At 43.2% G+C, this 26,287-nt stretch overlaps 1 protein-coding gene across 2 annotated transcripts; it reads left to right on the top strand.

The window, feature by feature from the left end:
- Positions 1 to 3,277: 3,277 nt before the first annotated feature.
- LOC115163338 (solute carrier family 13 member 2) lies at positions 3,278 to 19,321 on the top strand. Of its 2 annotated transcripts, none has more exons than XM_029715132.1 (13): positions 3,278 to 3,494; positions 6,523 to 6,651; positions 8,046 to 8,182; positions 8,348 to 8,586; positions 10,513 to 10,575; positions 11,031 to 11,211; positions 11,644 to 11,766; positions 12,048 to 12,257; positions 12,516 to 12,610; positions 16,777 to 16,892; positions 17,001 to 17,162; positions 17,455 to 17,592; positions 17,914 to 19,321. In XM_029715132.1, the coding sequence occupies exons 1-13, from the start codon at positions 3,393 to 3,395 to the stop codon at positions 18,046 to 18,048; spliced, it is 1,830 nt and encodes a 609-aa protein (XP_029570992.1). In that variant the 5' UTR covers positions 3,278 to 3,392; the 3' UTR covers positions 18,049 to 19,321. The 2 variants fall into 2 exon arrangements, with proteins under 2 accessions (XP_029570992.1, XP_029570993.1); XM_029715133.1 differs by having other exon boundaries at positions 8,348 to 8,559.
- The last annotated feature ends 6,966 nt before the right edge of the window (positions 19,322 to 26,287 follow it).

The raw sequence follows: 26,287 nt of genomic DNA on the forward strand, positions 1-26,287 counted from the left end.
TTTTCCCCTCTAACAATTGATTTTATGAGCTTCATTTATCAAAATATATATTAAAGGGGCAATCTGCAGTTCAAACAACTACAAAGGTTCACCCGTCTGATTAAAACTTTTGGGAAACACCTGAGGGACGGGGCTGGAGAAATGTAATCACGTTCTCAAATTCATAGACAGAGTAATTGATACAAGGACTGTCCATGATCCATTATACCAAAATAATAGTTTTAACCATGTTTTGAGGCCATACAGTGTTTGTTTACAAACAATGGAGTAAAAGAAGCTTATATTTTGGATTCTGGTGGGGTATGACAGTTGTACTCATGAGACATTTATACGTTTTCAAGAATCAATGGAAATACACTGAGTGTACAAAACATTAGGAACACCTGTGCTTCCCATGACATAGACTGACCAGGTGAATCCAGGTCAAAGCTATGATCCCTTATTGATGTAACCTGTTAAATCCACTTCAATCAGTGTAGATGAAGGGGAGGAGACAAGGTAAAGAAGGACTTTTAAGCCTTGAGACAATTGAGACATGGATTGTGTATGTGTACCATTCAGAGGGTGAATGGGCAAGACAAAGATTTAACTGCCTTTGAACGTGGTATGGTAGTAGGTGACAGGCGCACCGGTTTGAGTGTGTTAAGAACTGCAACGCTGCTTGGATTTTCATGCTCAACAGTTTCCCATATCAAGAATGGTCCACCAGCCAAAGGACATCCAGCCAACTTGACACAACTGTGGGAAGCATTGGAGTCAACATGGGCCAGCATCCCTGTGGAACGCTTTTGACATCTTGTAGAGTCCATGCCCTGACTAACTGAGACTGTTCTGAGGGCAAAAGGGGGTGCAACTCAATATTAGGAATGTGTTCTTAATGTTTTGTACACTCAGTGTATACGTTATCAATTTAAAAGTCCAAAAATAGATGTACCACTCGCAAATTGACCTTTTTAAAGTATTACACTGAAAATGACTTTATTGGGTGATGATTTATCATTTTCAATAACCTTCTGGATGCTGTCACAGTATTGCCTTAGCTTTAATGTGCTACAAGTTGATACAGGTATTTGTGTAGGTATTTGATACAGGTCCAATTCTGCTCTCTTTTTGCCAAAGTTTAAATCGGTTTATTTGCATAAAAGGGAATTTTCATCCTGCATGTGCCCTCACATGTTTCACCAATCCCTCTCAGAAATATCCTCACATATCCTGTTGTATTAAAGATGCATTACATAACATTTCCAAGTAGTGTCTACGATACAGTATCCGTACATTAAAGGCACAGAATTCCAGAACATCATTTGAAATGAGTTTACTATCAGAATTGCCTAAATAACCCAAAATTAAGCAATCAATCATATCGATGAAAAAGTACTTTCCATTATTGCAATTCAAATTCCACTATTTCTGAGGACAAAAGGTTTGTTGGGAGAAAGGGACCTTTGACTTCCAGCTATAGCAATTGAAGTGCACTGTTAAACAGGTCATATAAAAACGTTTCTTTATAACTCAACTGGAATTTGTGCTGAAGAGTAATTTCAACCCAATTCAAGGCTGCATTGTGCAATACAGTGTTTATGTAAAGTACAATTTATGTAACATTGTCTTAACATGGGAGAGTTGACATGAAAACTCTTACTTTTCCTTGGTTTACTTATTGTGGTACACACACTCAGGCAGACACACTCACACACACACAATTCTGCGAATCTGAGTTACGGGTGGCCTGGAGGAATATTCCTTTGTTTCTAAACAGTGGTGTGTGTACTTTGCCCAGCGATGATGACACCATGTAATTGTTACACTGAGTGGAACAGGGGAACCCAAGAGCAGACTCAGACAAGGAAACTGGGATGAAGTAACCAAGGTATTTATTGAAACACAGGGGGGAGATGGAGTGCAGGTCAGGGGAAGCCCGGGCAGGTTGCTGGAAACCAGGTGCGGAGGCTGAAGCGAGAGGGGTTGAGACAGGGTAAGCAGGTCCAGAGGGGAATCCAAGGGAGTAGTAGAGTGGGGAATCCAGGACAGAGTAGCAGGATGACGAGATGTAGGACTGGAGACAGGGACCAGAGTCAGCAGAACTGTAGCGGAGAGGAAAACAGCGTCAGGCAAGGAAACAAGCACAACAGGATAACGGCTAGAAACATAGACTGACTGAGCAGAGATTACGATCTGGACGCGTGGAAGTGGCAGGGATGAGTATTTGTAGAGGTCTTGATTATGGAACAGGTTGCAGCTGGTGGGGTTCTGCTCTGACTCCAGCACACCTGTCTCCACCCACACAATCACACACACACACAGAGAGAGAGGGAGAGGGAGAGAGTACTGGGGGAGTGGCGGCAGGTCAAGGAGACACAGGATGAGCAGTAGGGGGCGTGGCAGGAGCAGATGTGACAGTAATGACAGTGGTTAAAGCACCAAACATGCTCAGGAACTTACATTTCCTAGTCTAATAGGTTTTCACTCTGAGAACATAGTGGCTTAGGGTTGTTCCAACAACTATTATTCTTCTGTACAACAGACAACTGTTGTTATGGGACAATAAACTGGCTTCAACAGAAGATGGAGTTCATGGGTTGTGTTCATTAGGGAATCCTGTAACAAAATGTTTTGCAATGGAAACGATATATGAGTGTCTCGTATTAGAAACATTCAGATTGTACCGCCCCGTTGTCTTCAGGTTATAGTTACTGAACACCACCCAGATTTCGGTAGGAGAGGCCCTTATGCAGGTATTTAAATGACAAGGCCCTCTGTCCAGCTCTTGTCATTGTTTTTCTCTTCAATAGACTTCAGCACAACCCAAACAAGGGAGAGGTGGGATGGGTGAGGTATCCTCAGGTTAATGTGATGACCACGTGACAGGGTGCCCAATGGATCAACAGAGAAATAGGTAATACTTGCTAAGTGAGCAGTGCCTTAAGGGTTGGGGGTAGGATGGGGTGGGAGATGCACAGTGTACAAAACATTAGGAACACCTTCCTAATATTAAATTGCACCCCTTTTGCCCTCAGTTATTCGGGGCATGAACTCTACAAGGTGTGACTGAATCATTCACTCACTCACTCACTCACTCACTCACTCACTCACTCACTCACTCACTCACTCACTCACCCCCTCCCTCACTCACACTACTGTCTTGTGTTGTACAACACACTCCCTCCTCAGCCCAGTCACCTCACTCCAAAGTTAATATTTAATTCAGCCTCTACGTGATATACTGTATATATACTGCAACTTTATCTCCTGTTCTGTCTTTAAACAGTGTGGTAGCGTCCCCAATTATGTCGTAAAACCTTTGCACCCACACTCCAATTAGATTTTCTGTCTAATATATCTATCTCTATTCTCCATGTACCTGAGCTACTCTCTGGATATCTCGACCAGCCATGGTGGTGTGTCTGACTGGGCTATGGAGGTATCGGAATTACCTGATCATATTCCTCTCCCCACTGTTGATTCTACCTCTACCCATAATAGTTGGGGGACCGGTAAGAGTGTGTGTGTGTGTGTGTGTGTGTGTATGCGTGTGTTTGTTTGTGTATAACTAAGGCTTTGATGTGTTTGTTTTAACCCTCTTGAAAGTTCAGAAGTTATTCTTAGTTGAGGATAAAGTTCTGAAGCATTTCAAGTCCTGGTCGTACACAAATTGAATGCCGGAATTCCTAGACAACTCTATATGTTTATTAAAGCTTCACTGAATATTTTGGTTACACGTCTGTATGTATTTCTTAAAGTGACATTTCCATTGTATTTGTGACATTTTGAATTATTTCACAATATCCAGGAATGTACTGTAGACCGGTAATTTAGTGTGTGTAGATAGGAGCTTCAGCAGCCATGCACGTTACAGGTTGAGTTCCCTGTCAGTTACGGTTGTCCTCCAGGACAATAAATCATCATGAATGAAAGACTTGCATTACAGGCAGTTTATAGTTCTTCATCTTTTGTCATCAATGGCTTACCGTGTGTCATGAAATATATTTGTTTCTATAAAATCCAAGCCCGTTTTCCCCTTTAAGAATGTATTTGATTAACTTCATGTATCAAAATATATATTAAAGGGGCAATCTGCAGTTCAAACAACTACAAAGGTTCACCCGTCTGATTAAAACTTTTGGTAAAAGCTGAGGGATGGGGCTGGGGAAATATAACCACTCTCAAATTCATAGACGGAGCTAGGGATGCAAGGACTGACCATCCATGGTATAAAAATGATAGTTTTAACCATGTTTTGAGACTATATAGAGTGTGTTTACATTACATTGGAGTAAAACAAGCTCATATTTTGGGTTCTGATAGAGTATGACAGTTGAACTAAGCTCATTAAGCAATATAAGTTATATTCTTCAAGAATTATTGTTATTTACTATGCATTGTGTAACAGTCTTCGTCGTCTGAAGAGGAAGAATCATCGGACCAAAACGCAGCGTGGTAAGTGTTCATGCTTTCTTTAATAAACTGAATAACAAAGAGAAGAACCGAAACAGTTCTGTAAGGTGCAAAACACTAAACAGAAATTAACTACCCACAAAATCCCTGTGGGAAAAGGCTACCTAAGTATGGTTCCCAATCAGAGACAACGATAGACAGCTGTCCCTGATTGAGAACCATACCCGGCCAAAACAAAGAAATACACAAAACATAGAAAAGGGCACATAGAATGCCCATCCTAGTCACACCCTGGCCTAACCAAAATAGAGAACAAAAACCCTCTCTATGGCCAGGGCGTGACAGTACCCCCCAAAGGTGTGGACTCCGGCTGCAAAACCTGACTCTAAAGGGGAGGGTCCGGGTGGGCCTTCTTTACGGCAGCGGCTCTGGTGCGGGACGTGGACACCGCTCCACCTTAGGCTTGGCCCACTTAGTTGGTGCCTCTGGAGTGGGGACCCTCACCGCCGACCCCGGACTGGGGACCCTCGCAGCGGGCCCCAGACAGGCGGGCGACTCCGGCCGCTCCAGACAGGCGAGCGACTCCGGCCGCTCCGGACAGGCGGGCGACTCCGGCCTGGCAGCTCCGGACTGTAGGGCGACTCTGGCAGCTCCGGACCTGGGTCAGGCACAGGACTCACCAGGCTGGGGAGACATGCAGGAGGGCTGGCTCTGGGAGCAGGCACAGGATTCACCAGGCTGGGGAGACATGCAGGAGGCCTGGCTCTGGGAGCAGGCACAGGACTCACCGGGCTGGGGAGACATGCAGGAGGCCTGGCTCTGGGAGCAGGCACAGAATAGACCGGGCTGTGGGGGAGCACTGGAGATCTGGTGCGTAGGCTTGACACCACTCTTCCAGGCTGAATGACCACTTTTGCCCAGCACGGGCGGAGCGCAGGCATAGGACGAACTGAGCCCTCCCAGCAACCCGGAGACACAGTACGCAGAGCCGGCGCAATCCGTCTGGAGCCCAGACGCACTGAGCTGGCACAATCCGCCCTGGCTGGATGCCCACTCTCGCATGGCACTTGCGGGGGGCTGGCATATAGCGCTCTGGGCTATGAGCGCGTACTGGAGACACCGTGCGCCTCACCGCATAACACGGTGCCTGACCAGTACCACGCTGCTTCCGGTAAGCACGGGGAGTTGTCTCAGGTCTATCGCCTGACTCCGCCAATCTCCCTGTGTGCCCCCCCCCAATTGTTTTTGGGGCTGCCTCTCGTGCCTGCTGCGCTGCCTTGCCTCATATCGCCGCCTCTCAGCTTTCGCTGCCTCTAGTTCCTCCTTCTGGCGGCGATACTCCCCAGCCTGTCTCCAGGGTCCCTTTCCGTCAAAAATCTCCTCCCACGTCCAGGAGTCCTGAACCCTCTGCTCCTCCATACCACGCTGCTTGGTCCGTTGGTGGTGGGTAGTTCTGTAACAGTCTTCGTCGTCTGAAGAGGAAGAATCATCGGACCAAAACGCAGCGTGGTAAGTGTTCATGCTTTCTTTAATAAACTGAACACTAAAACAAAAATAACAAAGAGAAGAACTGAAACAGTTCTGTAAGGTGCAAAACACTAAACAGAAATTAACTACCCACAAAATCCCTGTTGGAAAAGGCTACCTAAGTATGGTTCCCAATCAGAGACAACGATAGACAGCTGTCCCTGATTGAGAACCATACCCGACCAAAACAAAGAAATACACAAAACATAGAAAAGGGCACATAGAATGCCCAACCTAGTCACACCCTGGCCTAACCAAAATAGAAAACAAAAACCCTCTCTATGGCCAGGACGTGACACATTTTTAAGAACAACTGTAACTGAAACTAACTTATTGAACAGATGTATTGAATTGCACACAATAAGATATCTTTGTGTTCTAAAATAGTTTTACTACTTGTCAGTGCTTTGATGCTGTTGGCTGTTGTCTCAGATGATTGTTCACTGAGAACAAAATGGTCCTGAGAGTGGAATGACTGTGTGTTGTACGTGTTTGTACGTGTTGTCCTACAACAACAGTTGTTGTATGCTACCTACCTCAACAGCCCTCTTACAGTCCCTGTCTGTCTCTGTGTGTTTGTGTGTGTTTGTGTGTGTACAGGAAGCTAGTTGTGGTTATGTGATCATCCTGATGACCCTGTACTGGTGTACAGAGTGTATGCCCCTGGCTGTGACCGGTCTGCTGCCTGTCATCCTCTTCCCTATGATGGGCATCATGGAGTCAAGCGAGGTACCAACACCACTATCCTCTCCCCTCTCTACTCAATCACCTTCATACCTAATGACTGGAACTTACCCACCCATTAGACTCAGCAGTGGAGACAACAAGATTCTGTTTTATGATCAGAATAAACAGGTCAACCGTTGTTATGACTAAAATGTGAAATGTAAATCTTGGTTTAATAGAGACAGTGTTGAGGACGTATGAATAAGGCACCTATACTACCATTCAAAGGTTTGGGGTCACTTAGTAATTTCCTTGTTTTTGAAAGAAAAGCAATTTTTTTTGTCAATTAAAATAACATCAAATTGATCAGAAATACCGTGTAGACATTGTTAATGTTATAAATGACTGGTTTATAATGGAATATCTAGATAGGCGTACGGTGTCTCAACATCAACAGTGAAGAAGCGACTCCGGGATGCTGGCCTTCTAGGCAGAGTTGCAAAGAAAAAGCCATATCTCAGACTGGCCAATAAAAATAAAAGATTAAGATGGGAAAAAGAACACAGTGGACAGAGGAACTCTGCCTAGAAGGCCAGCATCCCGATGTCGCCTCTTCACTGTTGACGTTAAGACTGGTGTTTTGCGGGTACTATTTAATGAAGCTGCCAGTCGCGGACTTGTGAGGCTTCTGTTTCTCAAACTAGACACTCTAATGTACTTGTCCTCTTGCTCAGTTGTGCACCGGAGCCTCCCACTCCTCTTTCTATTCTGGATAGAGCCAGTTTGCACTGTTCTGTGAAGGGAGTAGTACACAGAGCTGTACGAGATCTTCAGTTTCTTGGCAATTTCTCGCATGGAATAGCCTTCATTTCTCAGAACAAGAATAGACTGACGAGTTTCAGAAGTTCTTTGTTTCTAGCCATTTTGAGCCTGTAATCGAACCCACAAATGCTGATGCTCCAGATACTCAACTAGTCTAAAGAAGGCCAGGTTTATTTCTTCTTTAATCAAGACAACAGGTTTCAGCTGTGCTAACATAACTGCAAAAGGTTTTCTAATGATCAATTAGCCTTTTAAAATGATAAACTTGGATTAGCTAACACAACGTGCCATTGAAACACAGGAGTGATGGTTGCTGATAATGGTCCTGTGTACGCCTATGTAGATATTCCATTAAAAGTCTGCCGTTTCCAGCTACAATTGTCAATTACAATATTAGTAATATCTACATTGTATTTCTGATCAATTATATGTTATTTTAATGGACAAAAAATGTGCTTTTCTTTAAAAAACAAGGACATTTTCAAAGTGACCTCAACCTTTAGAACGGTAGTATAAGTACTGTTGATAAAGTCCTTACTGTTGATCCCATGTTTAGTATATTATGGTATTTCTAAGCAGAACCTGTCTCAGGCCAGTACAGTCATTCAGAACCCCCCTGTCTGTGTCTCATCCAGGTGTGTACCCAGTACATGAAGGACTCTAACATGCTGTTCGTCGGAGGGCTGTTGATGGCTATAGCTGTGGAACAATGGAACCTTCACAAACGCATCGCCCTCAGAGTACTTCTCATAGTAGGGATGAGGCCTGCCCTGTAAGAGACCCCCTTTACCTGTTTTAATTCTACTATTACAGAGCTCTTTGGTCTAGTGTTCTGATAGCCCAATGTTGAATTCATATTAAATGTCTTATCTGTTTCCTTTTTAAATGGTCTCTCTCTCTCTCTCTCTCTCTCTCGCTCCCCTTCCTGTCTCTCCAGTCTGATGTTTGGTTTCATGGGCACCACAGCCTTCCTGTCCATGTGGATCAGTAACACAGCCGCCACTGCCATGATGCTGCCCATCACTAATGCTGTGCTGAAGCAGCTGTGTGACACCGAGGCCCAGGCAGAGGAGGGGGAGATGGGGGGCCGGGGGGCCGGGCCCGGGACTGGGATACCTAAGGGCCAGGACAACCAAGCCTTTGTTATGGGTGACAAGGAGAACAGTATTACCATATGTGTGTGTTGTTAAGAGGAAGTGGTGTGTGTGTATGTTTGTATGTGTGTGTGTGTGTGTGTGTGTTGAGAGTAATTTGTTTTGTGTCCATTAGCCTCGACACCATCCGTTCTAGGTTTCTCAATGTCACAGAATAAGTCGTACGGGAGAGAGAAGGACCAAGGCGCAGCGGAAGTGTGGACACTCATTCTTTTTTATTACCAAAAAAAGGAGTAGAGCATCCACTTGAGAAAAAAACAAAACAACAAAACAATGAACGGTACTCACGAGGTGACGGTGTGGCAGGCTAAACCAAACAAAGCAGTGCTCACAACATTTCCCCACAAACAAACACACCCAACTAATATAGGACTTCCAATCAAAGGCAACACCACACAGCTGCCTTCAATTGGAAGTCCACCCCAATTACCTCTACATAGAAACACCAACCTAGACAAAACAAAGAAAACCCAACTTCTTCTGCCACGCCCTGACCAACACTTAACACCTACTCCACCTGCTGGTCAGGACGTGACATTACCCCCCCCTAAAGGTGCAGACCCCGAATGCACCTTCAAAAGAAAAAACACAAAACACCCAAAACAACCCAAAAATTTCCCCTTAACTACAGGGAGGGAAGGGAGGGTGGCTGCCGTCAACGACGGCACTGTGCTACACCCCCCCTCCCCAACCCACCTATTTCTGGAGGTGGCTCCGGCTCAGGCCGTTCCAGGCTGTCGGGGCAGTCTGGCAGCTCGGGACAGTCTGGGCGGTCTGGCAGCTCGGGACAGTCTGGGCGGTCTGGCAGCTCGGGACAGTCTGGGCGGTCTGGCAGCTCGGGACAGTCTGGGCGGTCTGGCAGCTCGGGACAGTCTGGGCGGTCTGGCAGCTCGGGACAGTCTGGGCGGTCTGGCAGCTCGGGACAGTCTGGGCGGTCTGGCAGCTCGGGACAGTCTGGGCAGTCTGGCAGCTCGGGACAGTCTGGGCAGTCTGGCAGCTCGGGACATTCTGGGCAGTCTGGCCACTCCGGCAGTTCAGGGCAGTCTGGCCACTCCGGCAGTTCAGGGCAGTCTGGCCACTCCGGCAGTTCAGGGCAGTCTGGCCACTCCGGCAGTTCAGGGCAGTCTGGCCACTCCGGCAGTTCTGGGCAGTCTGGCCACTCCGGCAGTTCAGGGCAGTCTGGCCACTCCGGCAGTTCAGCGCAGTCTGGCCACTCCGGCGACTGTTGACTGGCGGGCAGCTCCGACGACTGTTGACTGGCGGGCAGCTCTGGCGACTGTTGACTGGCGGGGAGCTCCTGCCCCGTCACACAGCCCTTGTGCCCCCCCCCTAAAAAATTATTGGGGGTGCCTCTCGGTCTCCCAGTCCTTGCCAGCCTTCTTCCGCTGCTTGGTCCTGTGTTGGTGGGGAATTCTGTCACAGAATAAGTCGTACGGGAGAGAGAAGGACCAAGGCGCAGCGGAAGTGTGGACACTCATTCTTTTTTATTACCAAAAAAAGGAGTAGAGCATCCACTTGAGAAAAAAACAAAACAACAAAACAATGAACGGTACTCACGATGTGACGGTGTGGCAAGCTAAACAAAGCAGTGCTCACAACAATTCCCCACAAACACACAGACAAACACACCCAACTAATATAGGACTTCCAATCAAAGGTAACACCACACAGCTGCCTTCAATTGGAAGTCCACCCCAATTACCTCTACATAGAAACACCCAACCTAGACAGAACAGAGAAAACACAACTTCTTCGGCCACGCCCTGACCAACACTTAACACCTACTCCACCTGCTGGTCAGGACGTGACACTCAAGCCATTCTTAAACCAAAATACAGCCTGGTACCACAAGACTATGTGTCCATAAGTTCGCCATGAGCTTTCACAATCACAAGCTGATTCACATCTTTCTGTTTTTGTAATAAATGATATCACCCTTATTTGGCAGATGATGGAGGTGCCACTAAATGTACAAAGGATGTCAAGCCCATGAAGAATGGAATTCAGTTAGGTAAGTAGAATACAGTGTGTGTTCTCTCAACGTCAGTGTTCCTCAGTCATGGTCCTTGAAACCCACAGGGTGGACAGGCTTTTGTTCCAACCAAGGACTACACCTCATTCACACCTGTTGTGGATTCCCTGGAACACCTTTCTGTCAATTGTTCAACCATTCATCTTAGTAGAGGAACACAAGTAAGTAAGAGATATTGATAAGCTTATTCAGGATGTGACCTTATTGATTTTGTCTGTTCAAGACAAGATTGTTTGGACTTATCTTGTCTGGCTAAGATGGAATACAACTGACTCAGACATATTGTACATCATATTCTATATCATCCCTGTTTCAGACTCCCTGAAAACAACAGGCGGAAAATATGTGCCCTAATCCCTTAGTTACCCTTCTGACAGACTGACCTCTAACCCCTGAACATTCTGATTGGCTGACCCATGGTTCTCTCCCTCCAGAGCCCGAGCCAGGGGTGGAGGAGAGTCCGGAGGCGAGGGAGAGGAGGCTAAAGAGGGAGGCTAAGTACCTGAAACTGGGTAAAGGCATGAGTCTCAGTGTGTGTTACGCTGCCAGCATCGGAGGAACAGCCACCCTTACCGGCACCGCCCCGAACCTCATCCTCAAAGGACAGGTCGACGAGTATGTTTATATGTCTGTTTATAAAGGCGTACTATGTATGGGTATTATTACAAGTAAATACAGTAAGATACCCATCTGAGTAGCTCTCATTAAAGGGTTATTGTGTGTGTATACAGTATTGCACACTGGTTTAGCAACTGTTCTTCTCTGGGAAAACTGCAGTGCCCAGTGTACTTTGTTTACAGCAGCTAAAGCATAAGGCTGGATACACTGACTGTACAGTAGTTCCTTGGCTTGGGAGTTAGCTAACATCTCTGTCACTTCCTCGATAGAATTAGAATTCCCTGCACATTCCCGTTCAAAGCAGCATTTTTTTGGTGGGTGCACCGCCCGGCTGCCATGTTGGGTGTACCTACAGTACAGTACCCTTTGGAATGTTCATGTAACTGATGCTAGTTCTAATTATATCATTCTATCCTTCTTTCCCCACAGACTGTTCCCAGGAAATGGAGACATCGTCAACTTTGCCAGCTGGTTTGGTTTCTCCTTCCCCAACATGGTTCTGATGCTGATCATCTCCTGGCTGTGGCTGCTGTTTATGTACCTGGGCTGCAAGTGAGTCCTTCTTTCCTGTTATGTTTTACCTCCAGTCAGTAACATACACAATACTGTCTCTTGGCAGGAAGCCGAAGCGATGTGATGCAGTATAATAAGCATAGTAAAACAATAGAAGGTAATGGTTTATGGTCATATTTCACTTATGTAGATATCCATTTATGTTAGACATTGACCTATATACAAAGTAGATAAAAGCCTATATAAGACCCAGCGCCCTATATGGTACTGTTTAGAGATCTCTGATATGTCTCGGATCTATTCTGCCCATTCACCCACAGCATGAAGAAGTTGTTTGGCTGTGGGACGAATAAAGATGGTGACAAGGAGCCGTACGTGGTGATAAAGAATGAGTACAAAAAGCTGGGCAGTGTGTCCTTCGCTGAGGGCTGCATCCTGGTGCTGTTTGTCCTGCTGGTCCTGCTCTGGTTCACCAGAGAACCAGGCTTCATGCCCGGCTGGGCCACTGTGCTCTTCAACAAGGACAAACTGTAAGTGATAGATATCAGTATGTTCTATGTTGTAACTCCCTGTGGTTCTGCCTGGTTATCTCGTTTTTTTTTATCTGATAGCTTTCTGCTGTGTTTCCCAGTCTTTGCTCTTTGTAAGCAACAAATACAGCTATACACATAATATGTACATAAACTGTAATTACACTGTACATGCCTATGTAACTACCATACTAATACATAGGGACACCTTGAGTGGGACTGAGAGACAGTGTTTATATGTAGATTTATATGTCCCAGGTATGTCACTGATGGCACAGTGGCTATGCTGATGTCAACGCTGTTCTTTCTGATCCCATCCCAACTACCCAGATGTGGCGGGTACTCTGAGAATGGTATGTGTGTGTGTGTGTGTATGCATGTTTGTGCATGTGTGTGTTTTTTGTCAATATATATTTGAGTGGTGAGTACATTGAGACCCAATCACTGGACACTTTAATAAATGGATCACTAGTCACGTTAAACAATGCCACTTTAATAGTGTTTACATATCTTACATTACTCATATCACATGTATATACTGTATTTTATACCATCTACTGCACCTTGACTATGCCGCTCTGCCATCGCTCATCCATATATTTATAGGTACAAATTCTCATTCACCCTTTTAGATTGTGTGTATTAGGTAGTTGTTGGGGAATTGTTAGATTATTTATTAGATTTGTGTGTATATCAGTAGTTGTTGGGGAGTTGTTAGATTATTTGTTAGATATTACTGCAGTGTTGAAACTAGAAGCACAAGCATTTCGCTACACTCGCATTAACATCTGCTAACCATGTGTATGTGACCAAAATGTTTGATTTGATTTGACATGGGTGTGTTTACGAGTGTGCGATTGAGAGAGACGGTGTGTGTGTCTGCCTGTCTGTGATACTATTGTATAGAGCGGCCTTTCTTAACATATGGGTTGGGCATGTTAAAGTATGGGTTGGACATGTTAAAGTATGGGTTGGACATGTTAACGTATGGGTTGGACATGTTAACTTATGGGTTGGACATGTTAACGTATGGGTTGGACATGTTAAAGTATGGGTTGGACATGTTAAAGTATGGGTTGGACATGTTAAAGTATGGGTTGGACATGTTAACGTATGGGTTGGACATGTTAACGTATGGGTTGGACATGTTAACGTATGGGTTGGACATGTTAACGTATGGGTTGGACATGTTAACGTATGGGTTGGACATGTTAAAGTATGGGTTGGACATGTTAAAGTATGGGTTGGACATGTTAAAGTATGGGTTGGACATGTTAACGTATGGGTTGGACATGTTAACGTATGGGTTGGACATGTTAACGTATGGGTTGGACATGTTAAAGTATGGGTTGGACATGTTAAAGTATGGGTTGGACATGTTAAAGTATGGGTTGGACATGTTAATGGTGAGTCGTGACATTCTTTTTTGGGGGGACTCAGTCGGCGTCTCAATGTCACAGATTAAGTCGTGCGGGAGAGAGAAGGACCAAGGCGCAGCGGAAGTGTGGATACTCATATTTTTAATGTTCAAAAAAAGGAGTAGAGCATCCACTGAAAACCAATAAACAAAACAATGAACGGACTTATGATGTGACGATGTGACAGGCTATACCAAACAAAGCAGTGCTCACAACAATTCCCCACAAACACACAGACAAACACACCCAACTAATAAAGGACTTCCAATCAAAGGCAACACCACACAGCTGCCTTCAATTGGAAGTCCACCCCAATTACCTCTACATAGAAACACCCAACCTAGACAGAACAAAGAAAACCCAACTTCTTCTGCCACGCCTTGACCAACACTTAACACCTACTCCACCTGCTGGTCAGGACGTGACATTACCCCCCCCTAAAGGTGCAGACCCCGAATGCACCTTCAAAAGAAAAAACACAAAACACCCAAAACAACTCGAAAATTTCCCCCTAACTACAGGGAGGGAAGGGAGGGTGGCTGCCGTCAACGACGGCACTGTGCTACACCCCCCCTCCCCAACCCACCCATTTCTGGAGGTGGCTCCGGCTCAGGCCGTTCCAGGCTGTTGGGGCAGTCTGGCAACTCGGGACAGTCTGGGCAGTCTGGCAACTCGGGACAGTCTGGACAGTCTGGCAACTCGGGACAGTCTGGCAACTCGGGACAGTCTGGCAACTCGGGACAGTCTGGCAACTCGGGACAGTCTGGGCAGTCTGGCAACTCGGGACAGTCTGTCAACTCGGGACAGTCTGGGCAGTCTGGCCACTCCGGCAGTTCAGGGCAGTCTGGCCACTCCGGCAGTTCAGGGCAGTCTGGCCACTCCGGCAGTTCAGGGCAGTCTGGCCACTCCGGCAGTTCAGCGCAGTCTGGCCACTCCGGCAGTTCAGCGCAGTCTGGCCACTCCGGCAGTTCAGCGCAGTCTGGCCACTCCGGCGACTGTTGACTGGCGGGCAGCTCCGACGACTGTTGACTGGCGGGCAGCTCTGGCGACTGTTGACTTGCGGGGAGCTCCTGCCCCGTCACACAGCCCTTGTGCCCCCCCCGACTCAGTCGGCGTCTCAATGTCACAGATTAAGTTGTGCGGGAGAGAGAAGGACCAAGGCGTAGCGGAAGTGTGGATACTCATATTTTTAATGTTCAAAAAAAGGAGTAGAGCATCCACTGAAAACCAATAAACAAAACAATGAACGGACTTACAATGTGACAGGCTATACCAAATAAAGCAGTGCTCACAACAATTCCCCACAACCACACAGACAAACACACCCAACTAATATAGGACTTCCAATCAAAGGCAACACCACACAGCTGCCTTCAATTGGAAGTCCACCCCAATTACCTCTACATAGAAACACCCAACCTAGACAGAACAAAGAAAACCCAACTTCTTCTGCCACGCCTTGACCAACACTTAACACCTACTCCACCTGCTGGTCAGGACGTGACACTCAATTTAATGTTGAAAGTTAGAATATTAAAATACACAAGGTGCAATTTTGACATTTGGTTGTCCACCAGCAGTTTTCCTCTAGTTATGTCAGTCATTGGCAGTCTCTCAATTAGCCATGTCAGCTAACAATTTTTAGATTGGTAAGTTAGTCTACCCAACTATCTAAACTTGTAGTAATCATGGCTGAATAGCGACCGGGCACGCAGGGCACATGCACAGGGGTCCTGACCTCCGTCCCCATTGATTTTGTTAATCACTCTCAATCAGATATCCTATTAACATGGCAAAATGTGTAGAATTGTAGGGAATTAACTTTAAAACTAAAATGTTTCCCTCCGCCTCCAGGAGGGGGCCTCTAAAATATTTTGCCCGCGTGCAGGAGGGCCCCCAAAATAGGGCATGTTTTTAGGAGCTTGGGTCCCAGGAATTTCTCATTTGGGTACCAGGCTGAAAAAGTTTAAGAACCCCTGGTATAGAAATGCAATCTTGCTGACTCAGTGCTTTGTAATTGTCCTGATAGCACTCTCACTTCCCAGGGCTCACACATGCTCGCACGCACACACACACACACACACACACACACACACACACACACACACACACACACACACACAGTCCAAGAAACATCAGAGGGAGCTGCATGGTGATAGCGCTAGCCTCAAGGTCAGCCCTACATGGCTCTAATCTCTGTTTTGTCCCTGAAATAAATAACTTTCAAATCAATAAATGACTGGTGGACACTTATAAATACATATTCCCTTTTCTCCCTCTGTAACCTAAGCTGAGTTTAGTGTTCTTACTCCTGAAAAGTGACAAGATCAAGCTGCAAAACGGAGGGCTCCAGTAATTCAGCACCTACCTCTAAACGGAGGGCTCCAGTAATTCAGCACCTACCTCTAAACGGAGGGCTCCAGTAATTCAGCACCTACCTCTAAACGGAGGGCTCCAGTAATTCAGCACCTACCTCTAAACGGAGGGCTCCAGTAATTCAGCACCTACCTCTAAACGGAGGACTCCAGTAATTCAGCACCTACCTCTAAACGGAGGACTCCAGTAATTCAGCACCTACCTCTAAACGGAGGACTCCAGTAATTCAGCACCTACCTCTAAACGGAGGGCTCCAGTAATTCAGCACCTACCTCTAAACGGCGGCAGCTCAATGTGTTTGGTAAATACATGTGTGTCACAATGATTAAAGGCACTTAGTGAAGAGTTAGAGATTGGAGTGCGGGGCAGCAGAGTTTGCGAGGCAGACTTTGAGCTCCCTTGTCATGGCTCTTTGACTTCTGTTTTCGTATTCCTGGCAAAGAGTGTTTTTGTGGTCATGTTAGTATCTAGGATTTAACGATGGCCTTTGATTCCTGAGTAGCAATGTAAGTAGCCATAACTTAGTACAGTACCATCTAGGACAGAGTCCAGTACACTGTAACAATATAATCTCTGACCATATAGATTTGGACAGAGATACAATGTACCTTCCTAACTTGCATTACCATACTACCAAGTTCCTGCAGGAGTGCCTGGAATCGAGGCTATAAGGACTGTGATTGTAAACCTTGTGTCATTCTCCAGTGTGTGCCTTGTCCCTATAGGAAAGCCCCTGAAGGCCCCTCCCACCCTGCTCAACTGGGACGTGGTCCATAAGAAGATGCCCTGGAACATTTTCCTGCTAGTGGGAGGAGGCTTCGCTCTGGCCCGGGGCAGCGAGGTACTGTTGTTAGGTCGGTCGGTCTGAATTGGTCTGTGTGTCTGTCTGTGTTATATTTTTTGTAACACAAATTATGACAACTGTGATTATGTTTTTATCCGTGTGAAGACGTCTGGTCTGTCTCAGTGGCTAGGAGAAAGTCTGGCCCCCCTGCAGTCCATCCCTCCCGTTGCCATCTCTTTGCTCCTGTCTCTACTCATCGCCACTTTCACTGAGTGCTCCAGTAACGTAGCTACTACCACATTGTTCCTGCCTATACTGGCCTCTATGGTAAGAGCAGAGAGAATCCCTTACAAATGTGCATACCCACACCCAGGCAACACACATGATAACACAGATGTTCACTTAGAAAACTTGGATCAAGGATTTTAAGTGATGCTAGATTTAGTTTGGAGTTTGTCCTTTTGGGACTATTCCATTGGTTCCATTTTACCGGGAAAACTAAATCAAGCACAGCTAAGTATATGACATGTGTATTGGACCCAGGTCTGACACTTAGGCATATACTACATGTTCATTTCACCCCTTTGAACCATGTGTGATCCTGTCTGTCTGTTCCCAGGCCGTAGCCATTAAGCTCCACCCACTGTACGTCATGCTGCCCTGCACCATCTGTGCCTCGCTGGCCTTCATGTTGCCGGTGGCCACCGCCCCTAATGCCATCGCCTTCTCCTATGGCAACCTCAAAGTCATGGACATGGTACGACCTACGACCCTTCACCCCTCACCTCGCACCTCTCTCCATACAGTACTTTGTGTAGTGTGAAATACAGTACTGGATCCAAACTGAATTGTTATTTTTCACTACATGATTTCAGTCTGGTCATCTCTTCATTGTAAAAAACACTTTGTGGTAATTACTGATATAGAAAGGGTTTTATTCTGTAAATAAATGTGATTGATTGATTGAGTCATTGAAACCAGTAGTGAAACGGAGCAATTCAGTTTGGATGCAGGCTAGTAGAATACATGGTTGTGAAACATTCTGTCTGACCCATGTTTTTCACTGCACTGACAACAGGCGAAGGCTGGATTCGTGCTGAACATTATTGGTGTCATCACCATCAACATCGCACTGAACACCTGGGGAGCAGCCATGTTCAATCTCAACACCTTCCCTGACTGGGCCAATGTTACCACCATACCCACCCCCTGATCCAGAGACACCAGAAAGGAAGGAAGGAGGGAAGGAGGAGGAGGAGGAACAGAGTGGAGGGATGGGAAGAGGGGAGAGATGCTGTATGTACACCTCTATCTGGGGCAGGCTGTAAACAGAAGACAGTGCTGATGGTCAACCCACTCAGGGTGATCTAAAGCTGCTACTGTATACACACTCCATATAACAACACACACAGTATGTTTACCCGTTGGACTGGTACTCCTCCTCCACTCTGTCAAAGTTTTGATCGATTTGAATGAAATTAATTTAAATGAATACATTTAAATGGTTTTTGTACAGCTGAACTATGCAGGTTGTATTTGATCCTTTTTGAGATAGCCAAATCTGCTTAAGTTTAGAGGAGTGGGCATGAGGTGAAAACACTGTGTCTGTTTGGGGAATAGAACAGAACAGAATATAATAGAATATAACTTTATTTGAGGTTAGGGGATTATAAGGGTAATCTATGAGATCATTTATGTTTCTCTGAACACATTATTATGTCAAAAACAACAACAAACTAACAAACATCTATTTAATGTGAATGGCAATCTGTGTTGGAATACAAAATGTTATTTTGATGTCAGGAACTCCATCAGTGGCATATTATTATGAAACGTTGCGCTCTTAGTCCTTACAGCTGTTGCACAAAATGTATATTTTTTTATTATTGTTTCAATAGTTTTTATGTCTACTGTATTAAATGCTGCACACACAACCCCTCCAAATATGAGAGTAATTTCAAGTGTCCAAGTACAGGCCATCTCAAACTAAATGTGGAATTATTTGTATTGGTTATAATTGCATTATAGTTCATGTCTGATAATGACATTACTATTTGGGTTGCACATTGATTTCTTGGGTTCATACATTTTGTGGCACTGCTCCCTTCATACCCACATCCTGTAGGATTGCAGAATATGAATTTGGGGAAAAATGATAGCCTCAAATCCCATTGGCACCCATAGTATTATGCCCACTGACGGAGACCCCAATTGGTTTGAAGGGTAAGGAAGGCAAATCCTTTCTATTTCAATGTTCTTATTGTTCTTTTCAATTATATAGCTTTCAGATAATTCAGAATCCTTTCAAAGCAGTAGGTAAAAAAATAAAGGAAAATACTAAATAATAATTTATGGTAAAGAAGGAAATGAATAAAATAAAATGTAATTACAATTTATAGAATGAATTAAAGGAACAACTGACAGGATGACCTTTCCATGACCTAGGGTCATCAGGGCGGTTGGTAATAAAATGAGATATAAAAACATTTGGGTTATAATCTGGGTAACATTCTGCCATGATCATTGCATGATAGTGTCACTCAGAGGACAAACAAACAAGAGAAACACTCGGTGGTTTCATGCATAGATGGGTAGTAGGGTGGCACCTTGCATAGTCGGGTGGTAGGGTGGTTCCATGTATAGATGGGTAGTAGGGTAGTACCTTGCATAGTCGGGTGGTAGGGTGGTACCATGCATAGATAGGTAGTAGGGTGGTACCATGCATAGTTGGGTGGTAGAGTGGTTCCATGTATGGATAGGTAGTAGGGTAGTACCTTGCATAGTCGGGTGGTAGGGTGGTATCATGCATAGTCAGGTGGTAGGGTGGTTCCATGTATAGATGGGTAGTAGGGTAGTACCTTGCATAGTCGGGTGGTAGGGTGGTTCTATGTATAGATGGGTAGTAGGGTAGTACCTTGCATAGTCGGGTGGTAGGGTGGTACCATGCATAGTCGGGTGGTAGGGTGGTACCATGCATAGATAGGTAGTAGGGTGGTACCATGCATAGTTGGGTGGTAGGGTGGTACCATGCATAGATAGGTAGTAGGGTGGTACCATGCATAGTTGGGTGGTAGGGTGGTTCCATGTATAGATGGGTAGTAGGGTAGTACCTTGCATAGTCGGGTGGTAGGGTGGTACCATGCATAGTCAGGTGGTAGGGTGGTTCCATGCATAGATGGGTAGTAGGGTAGTACCTTGCATAGTCGGGTGGTAGGGTGGTACCATGCATAGTCAGGTGGTAGGGTGGTTCCATGTATAGATGGGTAGTAGGGTAGTACCTTGCATAGTCGGGTGGTAGGGTGGTTCCATGTATAGATGGGTAGTAGGGTAGTACCTTGCATAGTCGGGTGGTAGGGTGGTACCATGCATAGATAGGTAGTAGGGTGGTACCATGCATAGTTGGGTGGTAGAGTGGTTCCATGTATAGATGGGTAGTAGGGTAGTACCTTGCATAGTCGGGTGGTAGGGTGGTACCATGCATAGTCAGGTGGTAGGGTGGTTCCATGCATAGATGGGTAGTAGGGTAGTACCTTGCATAGTCGGGTGGTAGGGTGGTACCATGCATAGTCGGGTGGTAGGGTGGTTCCATGCATAGTCGGGTGTTTCCTTCCAGCAACTCTGTCTTGAGGAGAATTGAGGAGAGTGACAGACGACCACAGTTTCCATAATGGGTGAGCCTTTAAGACCATTATTATATATATATATTTTCTTTTACACCTTTTCCCCCCCAATTTCGTGGTATCCAATTGGTAGTTACAGTCTTGTCTCCTCGCTTCAACTCGGGAGAGGCGAAATTCAAAAGCCATTCGTCCTCCGAAACACAACCCAACCAAGCCACACTGCTTCTTGACGCAATGCCCGCTTAACCTGGAAGCCAGCCACACCAATGTGTCGGAGGAAACACTGTACACCTGGCGACCGTATCAGCGTGCTTGCATCCGGCCCGCCACAGGAGTCGCTACGCACACGACCGTACGCACACAGCCAAGACAACGCAGGAGTGGCTACGGGACAAGTCTCTGAATGTCCTTGAGTGGCCCAGCCAGAGCCCGGACTTGAACCCGATCTAACATCTCTGGAGAGACCTGAAAATAGCTGTGTAGTGATGCTCTCCATCCAGCCTGACAGAACTTGAGAGGATCTGCAGAGAAGAATGGGAGAAACTCCCCAAATGCAGGTGTGCCAAGCTTGTAACGTCATACCCAAGAAGACTCAAGGCTGTAATCGCTGCCAAAGGTGCTTCAACAAAGTACTGAGTAAAGGGTCTGAATACTTATGTAAATGTGATATTTCAACAAAAACATTTTTTTGCTTTGTCATTATGGGATATTGCGTGTAGATTGATGAGGGAAAAAAACAATTTAATCCATTTTAGAATAAGGCTGTAATGTAACAAAATGTGGAAAAAGTCAAGGGGTCTGAATATATTCTGAATGCACTGTAGGTCATTCACACATTTTCTATAGGCTACTGCACTCTGTTAAAGATAAGGTACACGTTATATTTTCACGGTGTGTTTTTATGCCCATTTTTCTTTTCAAAGAGAGCTAAAATAAGAGACCTGCATAATATTGTTCTAATATGTCTGCTGGGTAGACAGCTGCTGTTTAATAGCGTATACAATGTGTCCCAAATGGTACCCCGTTTCCTCCATTGTACACTAGTTTTGACAGGGCACAGGTCAAAAGTGCATAGGGTGCCATTTGGGATGTTCCTTGGGATGTTACTGGGAGAGTAAATAAATATCTATTTTATATACCTTTACCATGAGCCAAGAGTGGAATCACTAAGTTATAAATCTATTTATGTTCCCTGGGGGTTGGGAGTGTTCTTTTTAGAGTTTTAAAAAATGAACTCATAAATCATGATATTTAAGGACACAATATTCCTCTCTTTCTGAGTAAACCAGGTCATCAACATGTTACCTCTCTCACCTGCCTCTCACATTGGCGTCAAACATCATCAAGCTGCCCACATACAGTACCACATACAGTACCCACAGTCTTGTTCTATAAGAAACACTGTGTTTTACATGTGTTATAAACATCACTTTGTTAAAATAATTTAGTATTGACAGTTTACACAACTTTAGCATCTAGCTCTCTGCCAGGTCACTGGCATCAGGACTGTCTGTACTGTAGTCAAGCTACCCCGTCGGGCCTGACCTGGCTGTGTGTGGCATCTTCACCTAGCATCTCTTACCTAGGTTACCAGTCTAGTAAGAGCAGAGCTCTGATTGGCAGCTCTCTATTATTTCCAGGGCAGCTGTTGTCAGGTGTTATCAGGTAAGCAGTAAGCAGGTGTGTACAGGGAGCACCCATGTCAGCACCTGAGCCAAATAACCACAATAAAAACTCACAGTAACAGAATAGGTGATTGATTGAAAGTTCTCATTCATATGTATATGTATATGTGTATATATATATGTATATGTGTATATGTATATGTATATGTGTATGTGTATGTATATGTGTATGTATATGTATATGTATATGTATATGTATATGTGTATATGTATATGTATATGTATATGTCTATGTATATGTGTATGTATATGTGTATATATATGTATATGTATATGTGTTCTGATTTGCTGAACTGATTACATATAAGAGTTCCAGATGCAGTATGAGTCATTCTGATGACATGGCCCAATTAGAGGCAGCAGGCAAGCAACACAACAAGAGGTTGAGGTCACAGTAAGTCAGTCTGTTGTCATTTATCTCCTGTGGGGACAGCCATCTTATGGTTTCCTTTCTCTTCTGATGTTCAAGTGGTGTTTGTTGGTATAGCTTGATTTAATCATTGGCACCGACACTACCTTGAGAAAAATAAAGTGTGGGATTAAAGTTAACTGTATTGTATTGTACTGTAGTAATGACACACGTAATTTCAGATTTAACAAACTGGCAAAACTTTACCTGAAGTAGCCCCTACACCTATGTAACATACTGTAGATATGTAACAGACTGTAGATATGTAACATACTGTAGATATGTAACATACTGTAGATATGCAATACACTGTAGATATGTAACACACTGTAGATATGTAACACACTGTAGATATGCAATACACTGTAGATATGTAACACACTGTAGATATGTAACACACTGTAGATACGCAATACACTGTAGATATGTAACACACTGTAGATATGTAACACACTGTAGATATGTATTACACTGTAGATATGTAACATACTGTAGATATGCAATACACTGTAGATATGTAACACACTGTAGATATGTAACACACTGTAGATATGCAATACACTGTAGATATGTAACACACTGTAGATATGTAACACACTGTAGATACGCAATACACTGTAGATATGTAACACACTGTAGATATGTAACACACTGTAGATATGTATTACACTGTAGATATGTAACATACTGTAGATATGCAATACACTGTAGATATGTAACACACTGTAGATATGCAATACACTGTAGATATGTAACACACTGTAGATATGTAACACACTGCAGATATGTATTACACTGTAGATATGTAACACACTGTAGATATGTAACATACTGTAGATATGTATTACACTGTAGATATGTATTACACTGTAGATATGTAACATACTGTAGATATGTAACACACTGTAGATATGTAACATACTGTAGATATGTATTACACTGTAGATATGTAACACACTGTAGATATGTATTACACTGTAGATATGTAACACACTGTAGATGTGTAATATACTGTAGATATGTATTACACTGTAGATATGTAACATACTGTAGATATGCAAAACACTGTAGATAAGTAACACACTGTAGATATGTATTACACTGTAGATATGTATTACACTGTAGATATGTAACACACTGTCGATATGTATTACACTGTAGATATGTAACACACTGTAGATATGTATTACACTGTAGATATGTAACATACTGTAGATGTGTAACACACTGTAGATATGTATTACAGTGTAGATATGTAACATACTGTAGATATGTAACACACTGTAGATATGTAACACACTGTAGATATGTTATACACTGTAGATATGCAATACACTGTAGATATGTAACACACTGTAGATATGTATTACACTGTAGATATGTATTACACTGTAGATATGTAACATACTGTAGATATGTATTACACTGTAGATATGTATTACACTGTAGATATGTAACATACTGTAGATATGCAATACACTGTAGATATGTAACACACTGTAGATACGCAATACACTGTAGATATGTAACACACTGTAGATATGTAACACACTGCAGATATGTATTACACTGTAGATATGTAACATACTGTAGATATGCAATACACTGTAGATATGTAACACACTATAGATATGTAACATACTGTAGATATGTATTACACTGTAGATATGTAACATACTGTAGATATGTATTACACTGTAGATATGTATTACACTGTAGATATGTATTACACTGTAGATATGTAACATAATGTAGATATGTAACACACTGTAGATATGTAACATACTGTAGATATGTATTACACTGTAGATATGTAACACACTGTAGATGTGTAATATACTGTAGATATGTATTACACTGTAGATATGTAACATACTGTAGATATGCAAAACTCTGTAGATATGGAACACCCTGTAGATATGTATTACACTGTAGATATGTATTACACTGTAGATATGTAACACACTGTAGATATGTATTACACTGTAGATATGTAACACACTGTAGATATGTATTACACTGTAGATATGTATTACACTGTAGATATGTAACACACTGTAGATATGTATTACACTGTAGATATGTATTACACTGTAGATATATAACACACTGTAGATATGTAACACACTGTAGATATGTAACACACTGTAGATATGTATTACACTGTAGATATGTAACACACTGTAGATATGTATTACACTGTAGATATGTAACACACTGTAGATATGTATTACACTGTAGATATGTATTACACTGTAGATATGTAACATACTGTAGATATGTAACACACTGTAGATATGTAACACACTGTAGATGTGTAATATACTGTAGATATGTATTACACTGTAGATATGTAACATACTGTAGATATGCAAAACACTGTAGATAAGTAACACACTGTAGATATGTATTACACTGTAGATATGTATTACACTGTAGATATGTAACACACTGTAGATATGTATTACACTGTAGATATGTAACACACTGTAGATATGTATTACACTGTAGATATGTAACACACTATATATATGTATTACACTGTAGATATGTAACACACTGTAGATATGTATTACAGTGTAGATATGTAACATACTGTAGATATGTAACACACTGTAGATATGTAACACACTGTAGATATGTTATACACTGTAGATATGCAATACACTGTAGATATGTAACACACTGTAGATATGTATTACACTGTAGATATGTATTACACTGTAGATATGTAACATACTGTAGATATCTATTACACTGTAGATATGTATTACACTGTAGATATGTAACACACTGTAGATATGTATTACACTGTAGATATGTAACACACTGTAGATGTGTATTACACTGTAGATATGTAACATACTGTAGATATGTAACACACTGTAGATATGTAACACACTGTAGATATGTAACACACTGTAGATATGCAATACACTGTAGATATGTAACACACTGTAGATATGTAACACGCTGTAGATACGCAATACACTGTAGATATGTAACACACTGTAGATATGTAACACACTGTAGATATGTATTACACTGTAGACATGTAACATACTGTAGATATGCAATACACTGTAGATATGAAACACACTGTAGATACGCAATACACTGTAGATATGTAACACACTGTAGATATGTAACACACTGCAGATATGTATTACACTGTAGATATGTAACATACTGTAGATATGCAATACACTGTAGATATGTAACACACTGTAGATATGTAACATACTGTAGATATGTATTACACTGTAGATATGTAACATACTGTAGATATGTATTACACTGTAGATATGTATTACACTGTAGATATGTAACATACTGTAGATATGTAACACACTGTAGATATGTAACATACTGTAGATATGTATTACACTGTAGATATGTAACATACTGTAGATATGCAAAACTCTGTAGATATGGAACACCCTGTAGATATGTATTACACTGTAGATATGTATTACACTGTAGATATGTAACACACTGTAGATATGTATTACACTGTAGATATGTAACACACTGTAGATATGTATTACACTGTAGATATGTATTACACTGTAGATATGTAACACACTGTAGATATGTATTACACTGTAGATATGTATTACACTGTAGATATATAACACACTGTAGATATGTAACACACTGTAGATATGTAACACACTGTAGATATGTATTACACTGTAGATATGTAACACACTGTAGATATGTATTACACTGTAGATA

Source organism: Salmo trutta, chromosome 26, assembly GCF_901001165.1.
Source record: "Salmo trutta chromosome 26, fSalTru1.1, whole genome shotgun sequence".
Classification (NCBI taxonomy): domain Eukaryota; kingdom Metazoa; phylum Chordata; class Actinopteri; order Salmoniformes; family Salmonidae; genus Salmo; species Salmo trutta.